General features: G+C 38.8%; 1 protein-coding gene across 6 annotated transcripts in view; it reads left to right on the top strand.

Annotated features, from left to right (window-relative positions):
* Window positions 1–21,649, top strand: part of KIF13A (kinesin family member 13A) — a 107,642-nt gene continuing 85,993 nt past the window's right edge. For 3 of the 6 annotated variants that reach the window (XM_032692324.1, XM_032692316.1, XM_032692308.1), the window contains exons 1-2: window positions 4–186; window positions 385–475. In XM_032692324.1, coding sequence (XP_032548215.1) covers window positions 132–186; window positions 385–475 — 146 coding nt within the window. In that variant the 5' untranslated portion in view covers window positions 4–131. Of the gene's footprint in view, window positions 187–384; window positions 476–21,649 lie in introns of all 6 variants that reach the window. The other 3 variants (XM_032692341.1, XM_032692330.1, XM_032692301.1) reach the window with 2 other exon arrangements.

Here is a 21,649-nt window from a genome sequence, read left to right as displayed (position 1 = left end):
CTCGCCTTCCCCGCCTGCCCCGGCCCTCCACCCTCGCCCCGGCCCGGCATGGAGGGTGGCGCTCCGCCGTGTCGCTGCCGCCGCCGGCGCTGAGCGGGGCCGCCCGCCCGCCGCTCCCGGGAGCGGGGAAGATGTCGGACACCAAGGTGAAAGTTGCCGTCAGGGTCCGGCCCATGAACAAGAGAGGTAAACGGAGTCTGGGGGCACAGCGGGGTGCGGGGAGGGGGCGTCCCCCCGCGTTCTCCCCTAGGCTGGCGGCGGGACGAGCCCCCGCCGTCGCTCGCTCCGAGGGGGACCCGGCGGGGGCCGAGCTGCCCCGGCGTGCCGGGAGAAGCGGGGGTACGCTCGCCCTGGCTACAGCCCCCCCTCCGTGTCGCCTTGCAGAGCTGGACCTGAATACCAAGTGCATCGTGGAGATGGAAGGGAACCAGACTGTGCTTCACCCTCCGCCTTCCAACACCAAGCAGGGAGAAAGGTAAAAGCCCGAGTCGCCGTGCCCCGAGTGAAAACCAAGCCCCAGCTCCTCTGCCTCGCCCTCGCAGACGCCTCGCCCGGCTTTGTCAGGGCAGCGGCGGAGTCCCAGGGGTCTCACTCGGTGCCTTTCGGGGTTTGCGGTGGGTGGGGAGGAGCGGGCGAGGGGCGAGCGCTGGCCGGGGGTCGCTGCCTTGGGCTTGCATCCCTGTGAAGGAAGGATCGGTTCTTTACCTGGCTCCCTGGCGGGGTCGGACGTACCCAGTGTGGAGACAGAAGATCCCTGTTGGCCTCCCAGGTTTAGAAGTTGATTCTTGATTGACTGCTCAAAAAATAAGCTGTTGAGTAGGTAAGGATTTAAACTGTGTGTGCTGTTTTCAGAAATTTTCCTTGAGTGCAGACTGCCACCAACTTGATGTAACCTTTGGAGGAGCAAGAAGCAGAATCTGATTTTTATGCTAGTGATGGATTTTTTTTTAATAGGTTTATTTACTAGGTTTTAATGTATTTGCATTTGAAAAGGCTGTAATTGCTAGATCCTGTATTAATTCAGTGTTGTTCTGTGAGGTAGCCTATGAGAATATGCTAAAATAATTTTGAAATCTGGCATTTAGCTGTGATGCCCCAGTGAAGAATACCCTTGGAAATAATCCAAAATACCAATGCACTAGACTGTAAAAATAGATCAGAACAGGAAAAGATTTCTTTCCTTTGAGGGAGTGTGGGGAAAGACAGGGAGGTGCGAGGGGAATAGTTACTTTGTATGCTTGTGTGTTCAGTTACATTGTATTCTTATCTGTTCGGCTACCTGTTGACTGCTCAACTTAAGTTGGTCGGTTGAATGTATTCAATGCCAAGGAGTGTGAAATCATATAGAGATTTTAAACGCAGCACGTTCCTACCACTTAAGTTTTTTAAAGAATATTTTTGATTCAGTTCATAGTAGTTATGAAGGAACTGTAGTGTGAGAATATTCTTTTTTCCAAAGGCAGTGTTTTATAAAAGCAGGAAGCTTTTATAGCTTTCCAGCAGAAGAGGTTGAGACCTTCTCTATTCTTACATGTTCAAGGTGGGAAGGTGCTTCTTACATTAAACCATGTCCTCGAATATAGCTGTAATCACACCAGTTTGTCTTAAATCCAGCTTGCATTGTCTTCAGGACCATCGTTGTGGTTAAAGTGCTGGCCTGGGTCTTGAAAGTTCTGTGCTTGTTTCCTACCCCTCTCAAAGATCTTTGTGTAATCTTTTATAAGTCATGCTGCCTCTGTGGGTCTTAGCATCCCACCTGTGAAATGGAAATCTTGGTTTTTTATTAAAAACGATTCTGTTTTAGAAAGCATGGAGGTTTTTTTCAATCAACAGGAGTTGAATAAACACTACTATAATAAGAATGACATTAACTCTTCAAAGTGAGTAGATTTGACAGGTATGAAACATGAAATACACACAGAGTGTACAAAACAAGAACGGAATTAAGACTTAAAAATCACTATTTCAATAGACTTGAGAGACTAAGAGCCAGGTGGTTTAATGAAGAGCCTTGAATTTGTCAATTTTGCTTGTTGTGCACATTGGCCTGCAGTAAGACTATTCAGTGACTCTGTCTTTTGAGAGCTTCTGTGTCTTGTGTTTGTCAGGCTTTACTATCTATAATGTATGTAGATTCTCTTGGTTGGAACTGGCTTCTGTTTCTACGTCAATATCCTTATGGATGAGCAGTGATGCTTGTGTGCAACCCCGCTGACGGCAGCTGTGTTGGCAAGTAATAGGTGTCCTGCTTGCAGCACAGTGTGAGGCTAGAATTTGGCTGGCTGTTAACTTGTGTTTGAGACAACTGCCAGATTTATTGGAAGTAACAGTCAGAAACACTGATTGGAAGTAACTCTCACTAGTGCAAACATATAGTTTGGATGCCTGCTTAAATGGCAGATGTTGTATGTAACCTGTTGAGATGCCTAATGGACTTTTTAGTGCCTTGTGAAAATCCTTATGCTTTCTTCAGTCTGAAACTGCTGATTTCTATTTTTTTACTCAAGATAAATAGTTTAATTTCTCATGAAGAGAGATGAATTCTGTCCTTCTATGTGTACCCACCATAAAATGTCTGTATAAACTGGCTCTGAATTGCTGAGTAGCTGCTGCTTGCACTTGGATTGATGCCTTGGCAGGGTTAGGGATGTCAAATGGATTTTTGGTTTTCTTTGTGTAGCTTGTTTTTATATAGCTTAACTGGATTTTTCTTTCAGAGCAACCATGTCATTGCAAATATGATTTAATTTGTTAGGGTGATTAATTGGTCTTTCCCTACTCTATGTATTGTTTTAATATTCTGTTTAATCTTACCTTTCCCTTTTTAGGTTTTATCTTTTTATATGGAAATTTCCCTTTTCTACATGAATGGAAGTACAAGTTTGTATTGCACTTTGGAATAAGTAGCCTTCTAAAGCAAATTTGGTTTCCAGGGCTGCTTTTTTTAATTCAGTTGAAGCCAAGAGACTGTAGGGTGTGGAGAGTAGAATTCAGGACCATGCTCTTTATTTGCTTTGTTCTCTCAGTTAAAATTTAAAAGGTAATGACAGAATTTTCTAAAGTAAGATTAGGTAACTCTTCAATAATGATAAGATTATAAAATTTGCTCTTGGAAGAACATCCAGAGTTAGGAGAATCAGATTTTACTAGCTTTATCCATGCTGTAAGGAATTCTTGAATTAAATTTAAGTTCAGTTGCATGATAATAATTAGTCTCTAGGCATTATGAAGAATAGTTCTAAAGGATTTTAGATTGGCAAGTAATGCTAGTTTTACAAGTGGTGTAAAAAGCCTAAAATCGCAGACAGTGCTGTCATTTGTCCAACTTTCATTATTGTATTAGGGGTAAAGCTATAACCATAAATTAAAACAGGGTTCTGACTGCATCTTCTAACTGCTAGACCACACAGCATCCACACCGTAACAACCACTGCTACAAAATAGCAATTGTTATTAGATACAAGTGTTCTGTCTTTTTATAAGCAGCAGGCCTGCTGTTGCCCACAGGCACATGACTTCCAGCGTTCTAAACTAACGAAGGAGGAAAACCAGAACATAGTAAAACTGAACAGTCTGTGTCTGAAAGACGCAGGAAAATCTTTATCAACTGAAGTAATAGGAGACAGAGTTCAGAAAGGAATGGTTTTCATTAGCTGCTATCAGGTATAATCTCCGTTGCTGGCAAAGTTTTTGGAAGTTCGTTGTTGAACTTCATACCTTTAACCCTTGTTTTACTGTTATTGGTAGCAGTAGTTTCCTTTATACCTGCTGAAGTGTGCTTGTGTGTTGCTTTAGTTCCCTCTCCCATCTCTAAGCCATTTCCTCCCCCAAACTAATATAAGACTTCCATTTCTTCCCCCCCAAAAATTCCTGGGAACTCTCTGGTTTTTTTTCCTGTCTTCACCTGGGAATCTGAGTTTCCTTTCTCAAAGTACACTCTTCCCAGAAAAAAAACCTGTTCTTACTTATAGTCTTTTAGAAATGGGTATTATGTTTCTAAGCCAACTGTATACTTGGCAATAAGGTGCAGTGTTAAAATGTAACTATGAGATAATTAGAGTATGGAGTCACAGTCAATCTTGCAAAATATTTCAGTAACTTTTTATGATGGAAATTTCACATCTCTATGTCTACGAAAGATCTCACTTTACATTAAGGATGGTATTGTTTTAGTAGGACAAATGAGGCCTTGCTGGGTTCCTCCTCTGTTTTTGATTGTTAAAATATGCTTTCCTCCTTTGCTTTCCTTCTTTCTTTCCTTTCAGCTATGCTTTTTAATGCATAGGATCTGAAAAGTTTTATTTTAGTTCCCTGACAACAGTTCTTCGTGACATGATTTTTCCTTTAGTAAGCAAAATATTTGTCTTGACAGAAATAAACAAGGAACTATGGAGACAGTAGAACTGAAGTGCTATTTCATCTGTAGTTTTAACTGAAACACAAGTTTGTCTACTGGGCAATTTATTCCATTAGAGCTCAGTAGCCTGGTGCATATTTTGCCTTATTGAAAAATTCACTGCAGAAAACAAGAAAGAAGTCCTCAGATTGTAGAGCTGAACTTCAAATCTCCACTTTTCTCTGAAAGTATCTTTCTTGGCTGTCTTAACTCTTTAAAAAAACCCAACATGTTGTGACTTGCTTGTTCTGTCCTCTTCCATCCTCATTTTGATAAGACAAGTAGCACTAAGGCCCAATTCTCATTAAGTAAAACTCTTCCTATAGTTCTAAATTACTAAAGATTACAGAGTATATGGGGGCTTTTTTTTTTTTGTGTGTGTGGGTTGAAGCTCTTTAATAAAATAAATAGCTAGGAACACGTGTCTGTGTCTGTCTATCTAGTTTTTGTAGGTCATAACACTTTCAAAGATTAATATCTGAAGCACAGATTTCATGCCTAGGCAGCTTGTCCTAAAACTCTTGTTTCCAGAAAACAGCTGTTGCTCCCCCTGCTTTGGAGAAAACATGACTTTGGATGGTCTTTAGTACATAGTCCTTCATGTGGTATTTTGTCATTTTTGATACGTTGCTTTGAGTGGCATCAGGGATGAGAGAAGAGCGCTGTTGGAGGGCGAGGTTACGTGTTTCTGTTATTGGTAACTTTTTCAAACTGAAACTTCTAGAAGCTGAAACAGGACAGCTGATAATTTTCTCCATATCTGAAGGAATGATCAACAAAATCATGTATTTGAAGTGTATTTGAAGTGTATACCACCTGTCTGAGGTGGATCATAAAATAATAGAAGGCAGTGGCTTTTATCTTTGCAGGAAATTGTAAAAGTAATCTGACTTTGACCTCTCTAACTTTCCTGTTAGACATCAATGTTCAGGATGTGAACTGTTAGCTTTGAACCTTTGCGGAAGAAATGTATTTGAATTACGAAACGCATGGTTGGAAAATGTCATTTTGGAAGCTATTTTTGCATTGCTTTAATCCATTCGTGCCTCAGATGGGACAGTTGATGCAGTTCCTTGAAATGGCTGTTCTGAAATTCCATGTAATTTGAAACAAAATGAGACAGAAACTTGTAATCCAAAATGCTGTGTGGCATGGCTCTTGGTTCTTCCTAAGGTGGCCTGAACTGTGAGTAAATGCAACATCCATTATTTTACCGTGTTTATGAAGTCCAGACAGCTGTTAGGACCTTGTGCTTTGGTCCATAAATGTCATGGCTGGAGGAAACTACCGTTTGAGACTGTTGGGATTGTGGGTAAGCAGCCGTTTTTAGCTGGCAAAATTTCAGAACAAAAATAGATAAAGTGATTGGGGAGAAGGAAAACTGTGCTTGGTATGACCATGTTTAGGCAATCGTTGCTTTGTAGCCATTCTCTGCTTTTGGACTACTGAGTGTTATGTTCAAATATTTCTGTGTAGAACACAGTGGAACGAGGTTCAGCTTCAAACTTGTCCAGTTTCTCTGTTTTACGATGTTAGAAGTGCCTTCATTGTGGGATATGAAAACATGAAACAGATTAGGCCTTTAGACATGTTTAGAAGGGGCAGGTATGCATGCACTTGTGTCTTTCTGCAGCCAGAGTTGTTTTTGAGGTCTGGATTACTAGTCAGTACTAGTCAATTGAATATGTTGTCTGTTGAAATGAATTATGAATTTAAAAAAATTACAGCTCTCTTAAAATGTGGAGGGATTTTTATCCTTTTTGGGGGGATGGTAGCATTAAAGGAAAAATTTTATTTTCACATCCTTTCCTCTATAGTGTAAATAGAGACAGATTTCTTGTTTTGAAAACAAGATTCTTTGCTCTGTTGTGCATCTAATATGTTTATTAAATGTGCGTATGGTAAGATTCCGGACTTAGATTCGCTATAATTTAATTGTTAACAAATTTAGAGTTAAATGATGCTTATAAACATGTGATTGAGGTGTGGATTAGATTCAAAATACTTCAGGAAGTGCTTAGGAAGTCCCTGTTCTGCAGAACTTGAGCTCGGAGAGGAGCAGCACACACACCAGGTGCCCTTCCATGCAGGTCTGAGTACGGCGCAGAGCTGGGGTGCAAATCTTGGCACAAAGTTTCGGGGGCAAAGCCAATCCCTTTTTGGTCTGATCGGGCCTGCAGTACAGCATGTGCAAGCAGGCATCTGCTGCTCAGGGATTCAACATGGTGGTACTTCTAGTAATAAGATTACAGCTAAATCTTTAAATTGGCGAACGTACTTGTTGCTATTGTGTTTGAGATATTATCAGATTTGAGCATTCTTCTATAGCTGGGTTCAGACTGAGCAGCACCAGTGGTAGCTGCCTCTGGCTGTGGTGCCAGTGTCTCTTGCATGGGCAGACTGTCCTTGGTGGGAAAGTTGTGCAGTGCCTTTTCTTATTTGGCCTCTCCTGGGCATGGTTTGAATCTATTAATGGAAACAATTACTGCCTGCTGTAGCAAAATGCCTACTGCTGCAGCAGGGCTACGCTTAACTGAGTAACTTCTCTGATTGCTTGATTCCTTGTATTTTGTGAGGATGTCTGATACTGATGGCAGCATGAAGAAGGGTCTTTAAGGAAGTGTGAAAATGTTGGCTGGAGACAGTGAGTGCAGCCTACAAAGACATGGTCCCTGCATTGCAACGATGTGCACCACAGGACTCAACTATCGAGTTAACTTGTGACCCAAAGCAACTAGTTAACTAAAACAGTTGCCCCGTCACCTGGAAATGATGTTGCTGTGTCTTTTTACAAGAGACCATAAAGTTTTTCTAGTTAGTATCTGACTTTGTTCATATGAAATTGGTCATCAGAGTTTGAGGTTTGATGGAGCATGGGTTGATTGTGTGTGTTTTTATGGTCCTTCTGTGTGAAGCATGAGATGAGTGTTCACGGCAGGGTGGTGGAGGTAAGTTAACAATTTAGAGTATGAAGGTCGATCAGAAAAATGCATTGCTGACAGGAACTGAAAATCAATGACTTGAGCTCAAGATATCCATGTTGATGAAAAGTAGGAGTTAAATAAGCTGTTTTCTATGCCAGGGGAGGGTGTCCTTTTGTGTAATTTCTCGTTTGGAGTGAAAAGTGAATCAATGCCTTCTTGTGCTTGGTTAGTGTTATCCTCTGCAGTTCTGGCTTTTATTTTTGATAGTTGCCTTTTAATCTAAAAGTAATAATTAAAAACCCCCAACCCTCAGCCATCAAAACATCTACAAATTCCTAACCATATCCTGAACTAATATATTCTTTAGTCATCAGCCGCACCCTTCATTTGACATTTTGTTATATATCCTAAATAGAGACATCCTCAAGCGTGTACATCTTACCAAATACTCCTACATCATCTTCAGATAATGTGAAATTAGTGGCTTGTAAGGTGTAACTTTTTCACTAGGAGTTAATCTGAATGTTCTCTCTCATTTTACATAGATCACTATAGGGAAATCTGTACTTTAACAGAGCCTCATGAAGTCCTTAGTGGCTTATTGTCCTGTAGTGGCTTATTTGCTATTTAAGAAGTGTTATAACTCAAGGCAGAAATTTACACCACAACTACTGTTTTGACAGATAGCCATGAATATATTTTGGTGTTTAGTAATGATACAGGACTTATTTTGGGGTACATCATTCAGCACAGCAGCAGAAAGGTGTGTCTGGAGCATTGCTGGGTGCTTGTGTTAATGCATGGTTACGATGGTGGTGGATATGGGTGCAAAGAGGCTCACCGGGCACTAGCAACAGGTTAAGTGCTTATGACCTACTTGTTAGATGCTAGCCCTGACCAAGCTTGTGCTGCTGCCTCTTCATGTTTAGTAACAGCACAGATAGCAGGCTAGTAGTGACTGACTGGGATTCGTGGTGTCACTGCATCTTCTTTTTGTAGTGTATGTATACTCCAAGAATTTTAAGCATTTCATAAACATGAATCAAAGCAGCTGCTGTGGCTGGAATGGCATGCTTATCTCTGCATGTGTTTATGAAGATACTGTTCCATATGTTTAAAATAGTGCCAGGGTGCATTGTGAACTGTAAACTTTGTATAAAGTAACTTGATGCTTTGTTTTAAAAACACATTTCTGAAAATGTCAACACTTGAATATTTTTTCTGAATTTTTTTTGTATTAGAGAATATTTTAGACTTACAAACACAATGAAAAAATACACGATATCTTGTTTGTTGAGCTTACATTCTCTTAGTTTTTTCCAGTCTCTTTTTAAGCATAAATGTCAATCCCAAGTAAATAGTGTACAACAGCCTCTAGGCAAGATTAAATTTTCTTTTAGTTTAAGGCTTCAAAATTCTGAATCTGTCACTTGAGATACTGCAATAATTTTACTAGTGTTAAATGCAAGTATATGGAGCTGTCTGTTTTGCTTAATATTTCTTGCATGATGACAAGGAACAGCAGACCTTAGATAAGAAACTGTAGTATTTGATACTTCTTCGCATGTGGTTTCTACTTTCCATCTGTCTTCATGATTAAAATCATGTCTAGTGTAGCTAGATGGCCTTTCACAAACTTGATTCTTCAGAGCTGGAGGAAGAGGGATCGTGTGAGGTGGAAGGGGAAATTTATCTGCAAAACAAATTGATTTTTACCATTACTGGCACTGGCTACAATGTAATTTTTAAAACTTCAAAGTTCTTATTTTTGTTGAATATTTACTTTAAATTCAGTTTTGCTTTGTGATTCAAAAGCCAAGGCTTGTTTTACAGTTGATGAGCTTTTGCTAAAGATAAGTCAACAGAGCATTCCAGTGGAGGCACAGAGCTGGTGGAAGTTTTCTACTGGCAAAGCTGCTTTATGGCTGTGAATGAGCAGCATCCTGGTCTGCTCTGGAAAGTTTCTCTGTCAGCATCTATCAATGTGAGTTTTTTAGATTTGCGATGTGATGTGAGTCTGCAGTGCTCCAGACTTGTTTTGGCTCAGTAGTGCCACCTCCCTGAATGTTGCAAGTCTTAGTATTTTGATGGGTTTTGATATTTTTTTCCTTCCTGTCATACCCTGTTGTCATTCCCTATTTTGAGATATTTCTAAATTCCTTTTATATTTCAAATATGTTTTCAGAGAATTTCATCTAATGAAACCAGACTGAGATAGAAATTGGCCATTTGGTAAATTAAAGAAATGTTCATATATTCGCTCTATGTAGCTGAAGATCTTAATACATGATTTATGTATCCTCTGGATGCTTAGCAACAAGTAGTTGAGTTTGAGTATGTTTTTTTAAGAGAACTTCAAAGTTACGTAAGGGGGTGAAAGCATAATGCATTTGCAGAGCTCCTACACTTTGCTTTTGTACTGTATTGAGATAAACATATAGTTCTGAAAGTTTTGCTAGAAGTGTATCATGAAACATCATCCCACCACTCAGGTTTTGTTGTTTCAGAGCTTCTTACATAGCAGATATGCTATCCTGAAACAAACTGTCTGGAAGGCAATCTGGTACTTTCCATAGTGCCTATTACATTTAAAAAGAAGAAACTTTTGAGTAGTTCTTATTCTTCTGGTGTAAATCTAATCCTTGTACCTGCCTTTTTGATTGGAGTGCCCTTGAGAAATGCTGCTTCAGTATCTGAGAAGAAAGTGACACAGAAGGAAACACAAAAGATGTCTTGGTAATGGATTTGCTGCTGACAGAGTAGAATATCGGGAAAGGATACTTGAGGACCAGGACAAGGAAAGGCAAAAGAAAGGTGCAGAAATGGTTGTCTAACAGCGTGATGAAACTCCTCCAAGTACACGTTGGACAAAATCAAACCAACAAATCAACAACCTCTCCCCCCTTCCAAAAAAACCCCCACAACTGGCATTCTCTGGGGTGGTACTAATCTTAATGGGTGTTCTGATTGAGATCCAAGTTGAAAACAAAAAGGAAAATCAGTTATTGTAAACAGATCATTGAACACTGGATAACTTGCTATGTAGCTTCCTTGTCAAGAGCTTCCAAGTCCTTAGAAGATTTATTGTTTGAGATGTTTATAACATTGTAGCTGAGTTCATGTATAGTTATAACCCATATTTTAACCCTGAATTTTTACTGTGTATTGCATTCAGTATCATGAATGAGAATCTTTGTAAGGCTGTGAAATAATCTAATTGGAAACAACTTGTATGTCTATCAAAAGGATGATGAAAGTCTCTTTCAAGATGAAGCATTTAAGTGTTCTCCTAAGGTCCCTTCCAGTGGAACAGTGTCTTAATTTTTAAAAATAAATGTAGTAGATGTTCTGTCTCTCTCAGCATCCTGGTTCCATGTTTGGATTCCTCCTTACTGTCGGAATTGCTGGGTACTGAAGGAGGAGGTTTTCTGACTTCGCCATGGTGAAAGTTAGAACTTAGCTCTTGCCAGTTCTATTTTCAAGTGCTCTGCAGTGCGTAGTGGGTGTAGAGCCTGAGTAGTGAGCTTGGGTAGACATCAGTCTTATCCCTCCTCCCTTGTTTACTCTTTGGAGCAGGCTGCATCCTCTCAAATAGTTTTTGAAGTTTCAGTTTTGCAGATGTGAATAGGGTAATGGAAAACATTTTGTCAGAAATGCTGAGGATATGCAAGCTTTGTGTCCTTAATGCCATTTACAATCACAGGTAGAAGCTTTGTGTATGCTCCAAGGAACACACGGTACCTCCATTTGGAATTTCAGCATGGCCTCTTGCAACTGTGAGCTAGTTTAGACACAGAAATGCAGATTCACATTGTTGGGCAGTCTGAATGCCTTTAGTGTTTTGCAATGCATGTGTGTTTTCCGAGTTATGGTTCGTCTGGTGCGTGGTATGACCTGTATTATTGGTTGCTGTTTCAGAATTTCTTACCTGAATAAGGTAGAAATTCATGGCTCGTGTGCAAGATCAATCAAATAGACTTTGAAAATACTCTTGTACTCACGTGACCAAGGTGTAAAATGAGTTTTATTAAAATCTCTCCAAGCCAAAGCGATCTTAATCTGCCATCCTTTGTTAAGGAGGGTGTTGTAGGATGACTTCTGGAGGATCTCACGGTTCAAATGTTTGTTTTTCTCAAGATACCTACATCTTCATGATGGTTCAGAAAAGACAGAGGCAAGAGAGTCACTCACACAGTGACCTCTTGCCTACTTGCCTCTGCTGAGATGAAAAAGGGAAGGTAAATACTGTATCTTTGTGGACTTTGAAATGGGATTGCAGAAGTGAATTTCAAATTTTGAGGAGTTTTTCATCAGTAGCATGTACAAAGGGAGGAAAATAGAAAACAAGAATGATGACAAGCAGTTGTCATGTAGGAAAAGAAAAAACTTAAATTAGCTCATTTCCTCAGTTTCCAGAAACATTTAGGAGTGATAGGAGTCTGACAATCTGTTGACTGGCAGCTGTAACGAGCAGTATCAGAGTTCAGTGAGCTCAAGGCGAGTGTTTGGTTTGACTGGGAAACTTGCATGTTTTTTCCAAATAATGGTGGAGAAGTTTTGTAGTTGAAATACTTTTATAATTATCATTCTGCTCTGCATCCAAAATAGAAGACAAGTTATACATTCCCTGCAGAACATTTTCTCTAAACAGAAAGAGCAAAGAGTGCTATGTGTTGGTGTCCTTTGTTTTTTGTCTGTTTGTTTGGATGTTTTTGTAGTTTTTCTCTCAAAGTACTGTTAATCTAACAGTATTTGAAATGGGATGCTGCAGCTGCAGCTTCTCTTGTAGCAGATATTTTAGTCATGCTCTTTTACTTTCATGTCTCAGTTTGCAGATACAGTAGATGTAAGTAAATTAAACTGGTATGGGATTAATAATCAAACAACATGACTTTTAGTCATTTTTTGAGTAGAATGTCTACTAAGCAAAAAAGGAAACAGTCAATTCCTTTTTACATTGAAAATTGAGAATTGAGTGCTCCTCTGACTTATTGAAAATATTAGTGATAATGGTCAAAGTGGGAAAGCTACACTGAAGAATCAATGGGATTAACTTTTTAAACAATTTTGAACTTAATTCTGTATTTGTCAAACTTGAATTGAAAGCAGTATTGCTCTTTACCTACTTTACTCCTTCACATTCTTTTCCTCATGTTACTAACTCAAAACTACTGATCTCCATAGTATTTGCCTGCTTGGATCCCTAGCTAATGTAATGCTTATCAGAGCTCGGAACTTCTCTGTCCTTTCATATGACTTTTTCAGAGTGTTTCAAACTGAACTACTTTCTTCTTCCTCAATATATGGCTTCTAATTCTCTTCTAAGGATTTTTGTCAACTTTTTATCAACTTTTTGAGAGGCCACATGTAATTCTGCTTTATTTCTTCTTGCTTGTTTTGTGTAACTCAATTCACTATGCAGGCAGACCTCAAGGTAGGTCATTTAGGCTGTGGGTTATTTATGACACAGATAATTAACTGAGTTGCAGCTCCTGAAACAGAAGAATTGCGGCTCGGTGTCGTGGAAGTTTAGCTGATAAGCTTTGTGGGGCCTCACCTCCTCCCATGCAGAGTCAGATCAGGAGACTCAATGCTGGACTCCCACAGCCTGGTTGCACAGTGCAAACACTGAGTGTCTGGCAAGGCATCATTAGCCTGTGCTTCCCAGGCTGTACCTGATTCGTGGCAGTCCTTGGAAATGTGAGGAGGTGATGGAGTCAAGAGCATTGCCAGGGATAAGAAAGGACAAAAAGTGATTGGGTGTGGGCCTCCACTATTGTTCTAATAGTTCAAATCCAGTGCAGGATGAGCACATGTTCAGGTAATGAGGCAAAGCTGATCAGGTTCTCCTAAACCTCAAGAGTCTGAGGACCAGCTGTACAGAGATACTGTGACATCAGTTAGTTGTTGATTTGATGCTTGGGAATATCTGCAACATGCTTCTGAGTGTGCTTTCTGTTATCTGGGATTTTCTGTTGTCCAGAGTGTTTCAGCCTGCTCCCATCATGAGTTGTAGAGCTGACTGCAGATCACAATGCGGAGGGTACTAAATGGAACTATAAAGCTGTGTTTTAAGTAGCATTTGAAGTATTCCATTACATATTATAAATAAAGTAGTTGAAATACTTTTTTGAAGAGTGGGGTAAAACTCCCAGTTTGATTTAAACACACTTATTGGTCTTACTGATTGAGCGGAATGTTAAATTTAAGGCATGGTTATTTGCAGTACCAGGGAGAAAGCAATCATCAGGAAAGAATATATTTTTCACTGTTCTCTCTGTGGAAGAGACTTTCCATTGTGTAACTGCAGTACAGCATCACTTTTGCACACTTCATATCCCAGTGGAGAAACCCAGAACTCCCTTCTCAACAGCCTCTGAATAGATGCCAGCACGGGCCACAGACTCCACTCTCTGTCTTAGCATGCAGGGAGCTGGGCCCAGTAGCTAGGGCTGATTTATCAGCATGCAGGCTCTTTAAACAGACGCGGTTAATCTGAATACTAAACATTGTAACTTCTGTGCAAGCATGTCCGTAGATAAAGTTGATGCTTTTCTCTATTCTCAAGTTTAACTTTTTCTTCGTCTGCCTTTCATTCCCCTGACCTTCTTCCTGCATTCTCCTATGTCTTTAAAGATACCATTTAAAGTGTTATCTCTGGTAATGATGGTGTTTCAGAATAAAGAGATCGAATGCTGTTAGCAACTCCCAGCAGCACTCTGCTACTTGTTCTAAATTGGAAGCTTTGATTACATTTAATCATGTGCAGTTGATGTGGTAGCGTGTGTGTTGCTTGTGTTTCTGCTCTTTTGTCTGCTTTCTGAGTCTCACTCCTCTGAGCAACTTCCCTGTAGTAAGTAGTCACTTACAGTGGTTGGCGTTTTTATCCTATTATTAACTGCTTTGTGTTTATCTTTCTGTGTGATAGTTTCTAAATATCATTCTCCTGTTCTGAAACTTGTCAGGGCTGGCAGCTTGATTTCATTGTAAGATGTTTTCTAATTCAGAGTTTGGGGGGTTTCTGTTTGGTTGTTTTGTTGTTGTTTTCATGTGTTTTTCCTTTTTTGTTGTTGTTTGTTTGTTTTGGTTTTTTTCTGTTTTCCACTATTGCAATAAGACAAATCTTATAAGGGAATAACTTTTTTTCATAGTGCAGCTCTGCTTAGTATGCTGCTGCTGAATAAAAAGGCCTCAGTGAATTTCTGCAGGGTGGTACAGACTCCCATGTTCTCCAACTCTCCCTCTCTTAACCTGGAGTGCTCCTTTGCTCCCTGGATCTCTGCTGGGGCTGCGCACTCACTTGGTACCTAATCAGATGCTTTCCACCGCGTGAAAGTGTCCATGTACCTTGTCTATTTTTAGACATTGGCTTGTCTCTTTGCCACTTTTTTACTTTGTTTTATGCCTGGGCTAATAAAAATCTGGCTGGACTCAGTGTCTGGGTTTTTTCTCTGCATGATAAACCTGCAACATTCTCACAGGTAATGGCAGTGGGAAGATATTCCAAACTAATTCTACCCTTCAGTGTAGTAATACTATTCCATTCTTTGTAAACAAACGTTCATAAAAAAAAAGAACCTGTGTCTGCAGTCTGAGATCACAGCTCAAAAAACATTTTGAGGGGATCACACTGTTAGCTGCAAGCCAGTGAGTTGAAAAAGATTCCAGTCGGAGTTAAAGAAGAATAAACAATTTTTTAAGAAAGAATGATTATCATATCTTTAAAATATTTGAGCTGTATGTAGACTTTGGGCTATTTGAGTAAAATTCCATTGAGAATGCTGCATACTCTTTGAAGACATGTTTTAAAAGTCAGAGTGCACATAGAGAGAAACTAATTGTTTAAGAAAAAAACTATATTCTGACAGCAGTATGCTGTGCAGGCTGCTAGTCAGAGTTCAGGATGTCTCCACTTGTGTATTTTGTAGAGATTCTTATGTGAGGATGTCTGCTGTCAATAAATGTGAAAGTTACATGTTGTAGGAGGTCAGTTTGGGAGGGTGATTATGATGACTGGCAATCTTTGACTAAACTGTCTCAAGAATTAGGTAGCAAAGTTGTTTAGTTTGTCAGTATGGCCTTTAAACTGTGGTAAGTCCTGAAAAGATGCAAAGTCGTATTTTTGTTAATGGAATTTTAGAGGCTAGATTCTTCATCTCCTTATTTCCTCTTGTCAGCTAACTGTGTCAGTGTTGTCCATCACTGTGTCTCTTGGAGCTTAACACCAGTTACTGTGTTGGAAAGGAGTAGATGTATCAATCTTTCTTGTAGTGACTTAGAATATGGGAACAGTAATTTTGCCACCCAAGTCGGCATGTTTGTTTTTTGTAACAAAGGCTGCAAAAGTTTAAACACTTATTTTCAGAGTTGATAATTTTACAGGTCAATAACCAAAAAGAAGAATCTAGAGATTTTAATAAGCAAATGTAGTAGTAAGTTACAGATCTCGGTAGGTCATATAAAAGTTTTGATTTAAAAAGATTGTAAAACCAGTGCATTTCTAGTTTTAGTTCCAAGGTTTTTTACATGATACTTGATGTAGTATTTTTAAAGTAGACATCAAATACCTCCTGTTTTCTGTCCCTTTGTTATAATTGCTGTTTCTGAGAACTTAATTCCCTAGAACCTCATAGGCAGGTGAAGAATAATCAGTTCTGAGCATGTTCTTGCTGTCAGAAGGTTATTTTTCATCATGTTCCCTATTTCCTTGAACAAAGTGTTCCAGCTGTCTTCATTCAGTAAAGATACCATCAATTACAAGTAATTAATGGGTCAAATCAGATTATGATCTGTGGGTTTTCTTTTTGAGAGGTAAGATGATTAAAATGTCTATTGTAATCTTATAATTCTGCATATGGCAGATCCAACCTGAAGTTCTGTTTCTGAAGAAGAAAAATGTATTGTGGATGCTATTTCGTATTGAACATTACAGTTTAAAAGGTCAAGATATGAACGAGTGCTGGAATTCAAAAAGCTGATGAGAGGTCAGATTACTTTGGCGTAGTAGCTAAATCTCTCCCATACACATTCTTACTTACAGCTTTCTGAAATGAAATGCTGCATAAATTAGGACTGAAAGTTTCAGGGGTTTTCTGCAGAAAAGTGAGTGAAACTGCAGACAGCTGACTTAGACTGGATGAACAACTGACTTGAACTCAAGAGTGTGATCAGGCACATCAGGTGTGGTGACATCAGAAGTTACTACCCTTTAGCTGTTTAATACTGTGCCCTGAGAATTAGTGCTGGTGTTACACAGTTCTCTTGACAAAGACATTCTCTGTAGAATTTCAGTTACTTTTTTTCAATTGTGATACTTAAGTTTTAAATAATGATATTAAAAATTAGATATTTTAGTATTGCTAAATGTGGATTAATAACTTCACAGATATATTATACCAGAAACAGAAGGTTTCTTAGTGTACTAAAGACTGATAGCTCAAGTCCAGTGATGGGTGGGAGGGCACAAGTGCACAATTACTTAATTATTGGAAGAAACTGCTAAAGGAAAGAAAGAATATATCTGCTAACTTGGGGAAACAAGATAGGTCTTTCCTTTTGCCTTCAATTGCCTTGTGCTTCTCCTGTTTCCGGATTGTATGGTGGGTGAGACAAGTCAGCCTCCTTTCTGAAAGGTGGAAGACTTTGACCTTCTGCTGCTTGGACAAAGCTGGGATGATGGTTACCATCTTCTGAGTTTCTGGTATCACAGAAAATGTCTTTTGTCTTCAAAGCCTGCAGTAGGAACTACATCTGCAACATTTTCTTCTTTTAATACTGTGTTTCAGCTGCTGGGGGGGGGGTGGTATTGGCCAATCAGAAGTATAGTAAGAAAATTAAAAGAGTGAGCAGTTTCATCTGAGTTACAGTATGGGATTTCATAGGTTTGATGGGAAGTATGTGACAGCACATTTTGGGAATCATCAAATATAAGATGGTTAATTAACCTTTTTTCATTGTCCACGTCTTATCAGCTTGTATCACCTTCTTTTAACAGTAGCTTTTTCTTTGGTATTTGTCTGCCCTGTGTATTTGGGCTTAGCAGTTTATTGAAAGATAAGAATCAGAGATGACTTCTAAATATGAAAAATTGAAGTTCCATGCAGGCAGAAGAAGATTGACCTCTCTGAGACAAGTACTGCTTTGAACAGAAGGTAGAAGGATAAAAGAGCATTGTGGATTATGAGCTGTGCCAAGAGGGTTTCTTACAAAATGTATAGATGAGGAAGAGGAGTTGTTTAGTTTTGGAGGAGCATGATGGAGTCAAAAGCTGGTAGCAGTTCATAAGGGAACTTCTACTGCACTTGTGCATTTAGTAAGATACATTAAACTGTTTAAGTTGTATTTCTTTGGGTTTTATCTTTACTGATGCCTACAGTAACATTGTTATGACTTCAGAAAGAAGGGAGAATGGAAAGCCACTAAAATTGTTGTTAAATTTCATTTTTGGTATCTCCCAGATCGTAGTCCCAAAAATCTGTAATTTGCAAGCAGAGGAACATAAAATTCTCTGGTATGTATTTAAGATGATGAATGGCTTGAATATTCTCCAGTAGTTTGTCTCATCTGTTTAAAATATAAAATGACATTTGAAATCTGAATCAGTATTCAATTACATGCTGGTTGAGTGATAGAAAAACTGTTTCATTGATGCTCATTCTCCAAATGCCTCTTGCAACATCAGAATTGTCTCTGATTTTAGGTATTTATTTTAGTTTGTGTAGAGGAAACTGCATACTGCTTTGATAGAGCAACATTTCGGTTTTTTGAAGTAGTTTTAGCCTAGTGGATGGATATATTTGAAAAAAAAAATGCTTTTTAAGATTGTTATTAAAAACAGGTGTCAAATAAATAGGCTTTTTTTTAATGGTGAAGAGGTTCATGGAGATGCTTAGTCACTTCTCTGAGGTAAACAGAAACTTTGCTATGCAAGGTTGCTGTTAATGAGCTTGACTTTTATTATTGCCAGCTGAATAAGCAGCTCAAAGCAGCTAACAGAACTTTATATTAGTCTTATACCAGCTGGAGTCAGCACAGACGGCATTAATAGTTTCCATCACTGGGCAAAGATAAATGACTGCTCTGCTGCAAACATGGAGGAGTGAAATAGAAATCCCAAGTAATGTATTTGCTAGTATTTATTAAGACATTGAGTATCTGTAGGACTAAGTCCTGAAGCTATGTTAAATTTCTGTGAATTTCATTATTATGGACAGCCTTGATGTGAAGAAAAGCACCTTTTTAACAAATAACAAACTATTTTCAGGAAGGCAGAGAAGTGAAGTGTTTTTGAAGAGACAAGGTTTATGGATCAGGTAATGAGTATGTGCAGTTACAGTAAATTAGAATCATCAGTGTCTTGGATTTGGAAGAAAAAGTGGAGACTGAATTGTTGGGAAATATTTTTCCTCAGCTTGTGGCAGAGGTGCAGAATAGAGGCAGCGTTTCACATAAGGGCTGCAGGAGGTTGCAAATAGAATGGTCAGTGTTTAGCATTGGAGGAAAAAAAATCCTGTCATACAAATTGAAGCTTAGATGAGGTGATTTAGTTGGAATTGGGTCAGAAGGCACTACGTGCTGTTGGGAAGGGAAAATTGCTGTAAATCCCTTATCACAATTTTCTGAGATTATGGAAGTAATTTACAGTAATGAAGAATAGATGGCTTTTAAAAGCTCTTCAGGAATTAGTTTGGAAAAAAAGAGTTCATGAAAGTAACTTGTCTGTTTTGGCTTTCTGGAAATGCAAAAATCATTTGCAGTGTGTTTTCTGAAGAAATGCATCTGCTTGCGTGTTGTGGTGGGTGTTTTTTGATTTTTGTTTTGGTTTGGTTTTAAAGTTTATTCCATTTCTTCCCCTCCCCAAGAGATGAGAAAGTAAGTCCTTTTAATTATGCTTTATGGTCTTCATACATTTTTGGGGTTGTATTCCGTATTTTGCATCCTTGTCCTGTTTAACCCCTTCATATTTTTGTTCTGCATTTTTTTAGATCCACAGATAATACCAACAATTCAAATAACTTTTTGCACTTGGTGGTGAGACAACTGTGCAGGAAAGATGCTTTTTTTTTAATCTTTGAAAAGCGAGGAATGAAATGAATGATAAAAACATAAAAAAATGACTAGTGTAGGAACAGTAGTTACAAACCCCTCCAATCTTAACTATTTTTTCAGTTATGGCATCACAAAGAAGAAACCAATAAATAATTGCTTTGACTGTGGAGCTCTTTGCAGGATGTGGGTAAAGGAAACAATTGAGCAAGGCTAGAGAGCAGGGATGGGCTTTTTCATTGTTCCCAAGCCTTCCCCTGCTATAAAGCAGCGTACAGAATCTCCAGCACCTCACGCAACCTTACAGGTAAAATGAAGTGAGCATATGTCTTTGGGATTGCTTTGAATTGCAGTAATGGTTTGGATGATACATTTGGAAGGCTATTTCTAAGGTTGAGATGTTTAAGAATTTTTAGCATGTCTTCCTGTGTTAATCTAGTGTTGCTGTTGGGAGTGAAAGAGGAGTGAAGGTAAGCTGGGTATGTCTGCTGTTGTTGGGTGACAGACAAATCAAACAGTACCATGTTGTACCTTCCTTCTAGAGGAGAGTTAGTGTCAAGGAATAAAATTCTAACGTTGGTTTTATGTTTATGTTCCAGATTGTGCCAGGTTTGTCAGGTGTGTGAGAACAATAATCTTTCATTCGGGGAAATCTGATATATATTTTACTGTGGCTTTCTGGAGGACAACTCAGGTTTGATCATGAAAGTACAATTGGCACTTGCAGATTGCTAAAGTATAGTCAATGTATAGAGTACACTTGCTTTTTTGTGATTTTTTTTTTCTTTTTTCTCTTTTTCTTCATGTACGAGATGTATTTTTGGAAGAAAATTGCTATTGGGTGATAAGGAGATCTCTAAGAAAAACTATTTTGAGACACCTCTTCAAGTGGGCCATACAATTAATTTTTTTTTTTTGAAAACAAGCTTAGCAAGATTTTAGGTTTGCAAAATCTAATTTTAAGCTGCTCAGTTTGTTGGAAACAACCACTTCACCCAGATCTTCCTGTATTTTTTTTTTTCCCCTGCTAGTGGCTCCCCCAATTAAAACATATATTTCCAAAATCTCTCTTGCAGTTGTTTGCTTATGTGTCCCTTTGAAAGCTTAACTAGGAGCCAGTTACTCGTATTGCAGTAACAATAGATTTAGATATACTAAGCTACTCTCCAGGACTAGCACGGATGGATTTTATTCCTTCTTTGGAAAATTATTGACCAAGATACCAAGTTTACCAAGAGTGCTGTAATTTGTCCGTTGTAGTTATTTATCCCAAAACATGAAATTGATAAAATGTGACTTTAAATTAAAGTTGATGCTGTTATGGGATCTGATACAACACATAGAGTTTCATCCTCTTTTGCAGTCCTGTAGTTTTGTAGACACGTTTGTTGGAAGACTGCACGATAGTAATGGTAGAAGCAGAAGTAATGCTGTGTGCCTGTACTTCTTGTACTATTCAGAACTTAGAGCCTTTCGTGAGGTTCTCTATTCTTTGTTTCTCTGGCTTGTAAACAGAGAAATTAACAATCTCTGTTTTTTATCCCAGGCCTTTGATAGTAAATATTCTTGAATTGTATCACTTGTTTATACAGGTCCTAGGACTTTTTTCACAGGTTTGCTGCATTTCCACAGGGCTTCCCTTTTACTGTAATTCAGTGTTATGTTTGACCTGAAGTATGAAACTCATGGGAACAAAAGGTCTGGAAGATTGTTCAAGGACTGGGTTGCTTTTGAAACAGAATTCCTGGTTAGTTTTCATGACAATAGTTAAAAAATGCCAATAAGGAAACAATTGCTTTTGTTGATAATTGTTCCTTCAAATGCTGATTTGAGGCAGTTCCTTCAGGAGGAAGGCACGTGCCTTGATGGAGAATGTAACAGCATATTTTTGTCATGTTTTTTCTGAGAAGAATCTTTTGGAAAAATATTAATCATCTGCAAAGTATTAGTACAGTATAAGAAAGAAGAGCTCCTCTCCTGTGTCTTGCATATCTAAATGATGCTGACTGTGCAGTTTTTGTGTTGTCTGTGCTGTGGGTTGAGCATTAATATGCAGTGTTTACACCTAACGTGCCCCAGGACACAGACACAGGAATAGGTTAATCCATGGCATTTCAAGCACTCTGTTTTGAAAGATTGCAGACACCTCATGAAACCCCTAAAGGTTATTTGTCTGTAGATATATGACTAAGTATATCTCTGGATGAATTCAGACTGGATTTCTCATGCTTAAATTCCTGCTTTTCAAGGCACAATCCTCTGTTTCTTATATTTCAAACTGTGT

This window comes from Chiroxiphia lanceolata, chromosome 1, assembly GCF_009829145.1.
Source record: "Chiroxiphia lanceolata isolate bChiLan1 chromosome 1, bChiLan1.pri, whole genome shotgun sequence".
Classification (NCBI taxonomy): Eukaryota; Metazoa; Chordata; class Aves; order Passeriformes; family Pipridae; genus Chiroxiphia; species Chiroxiphia lanceolata.
This window is presented reverse-complemented; position numbering and strand designations above follow the sequence as displayed.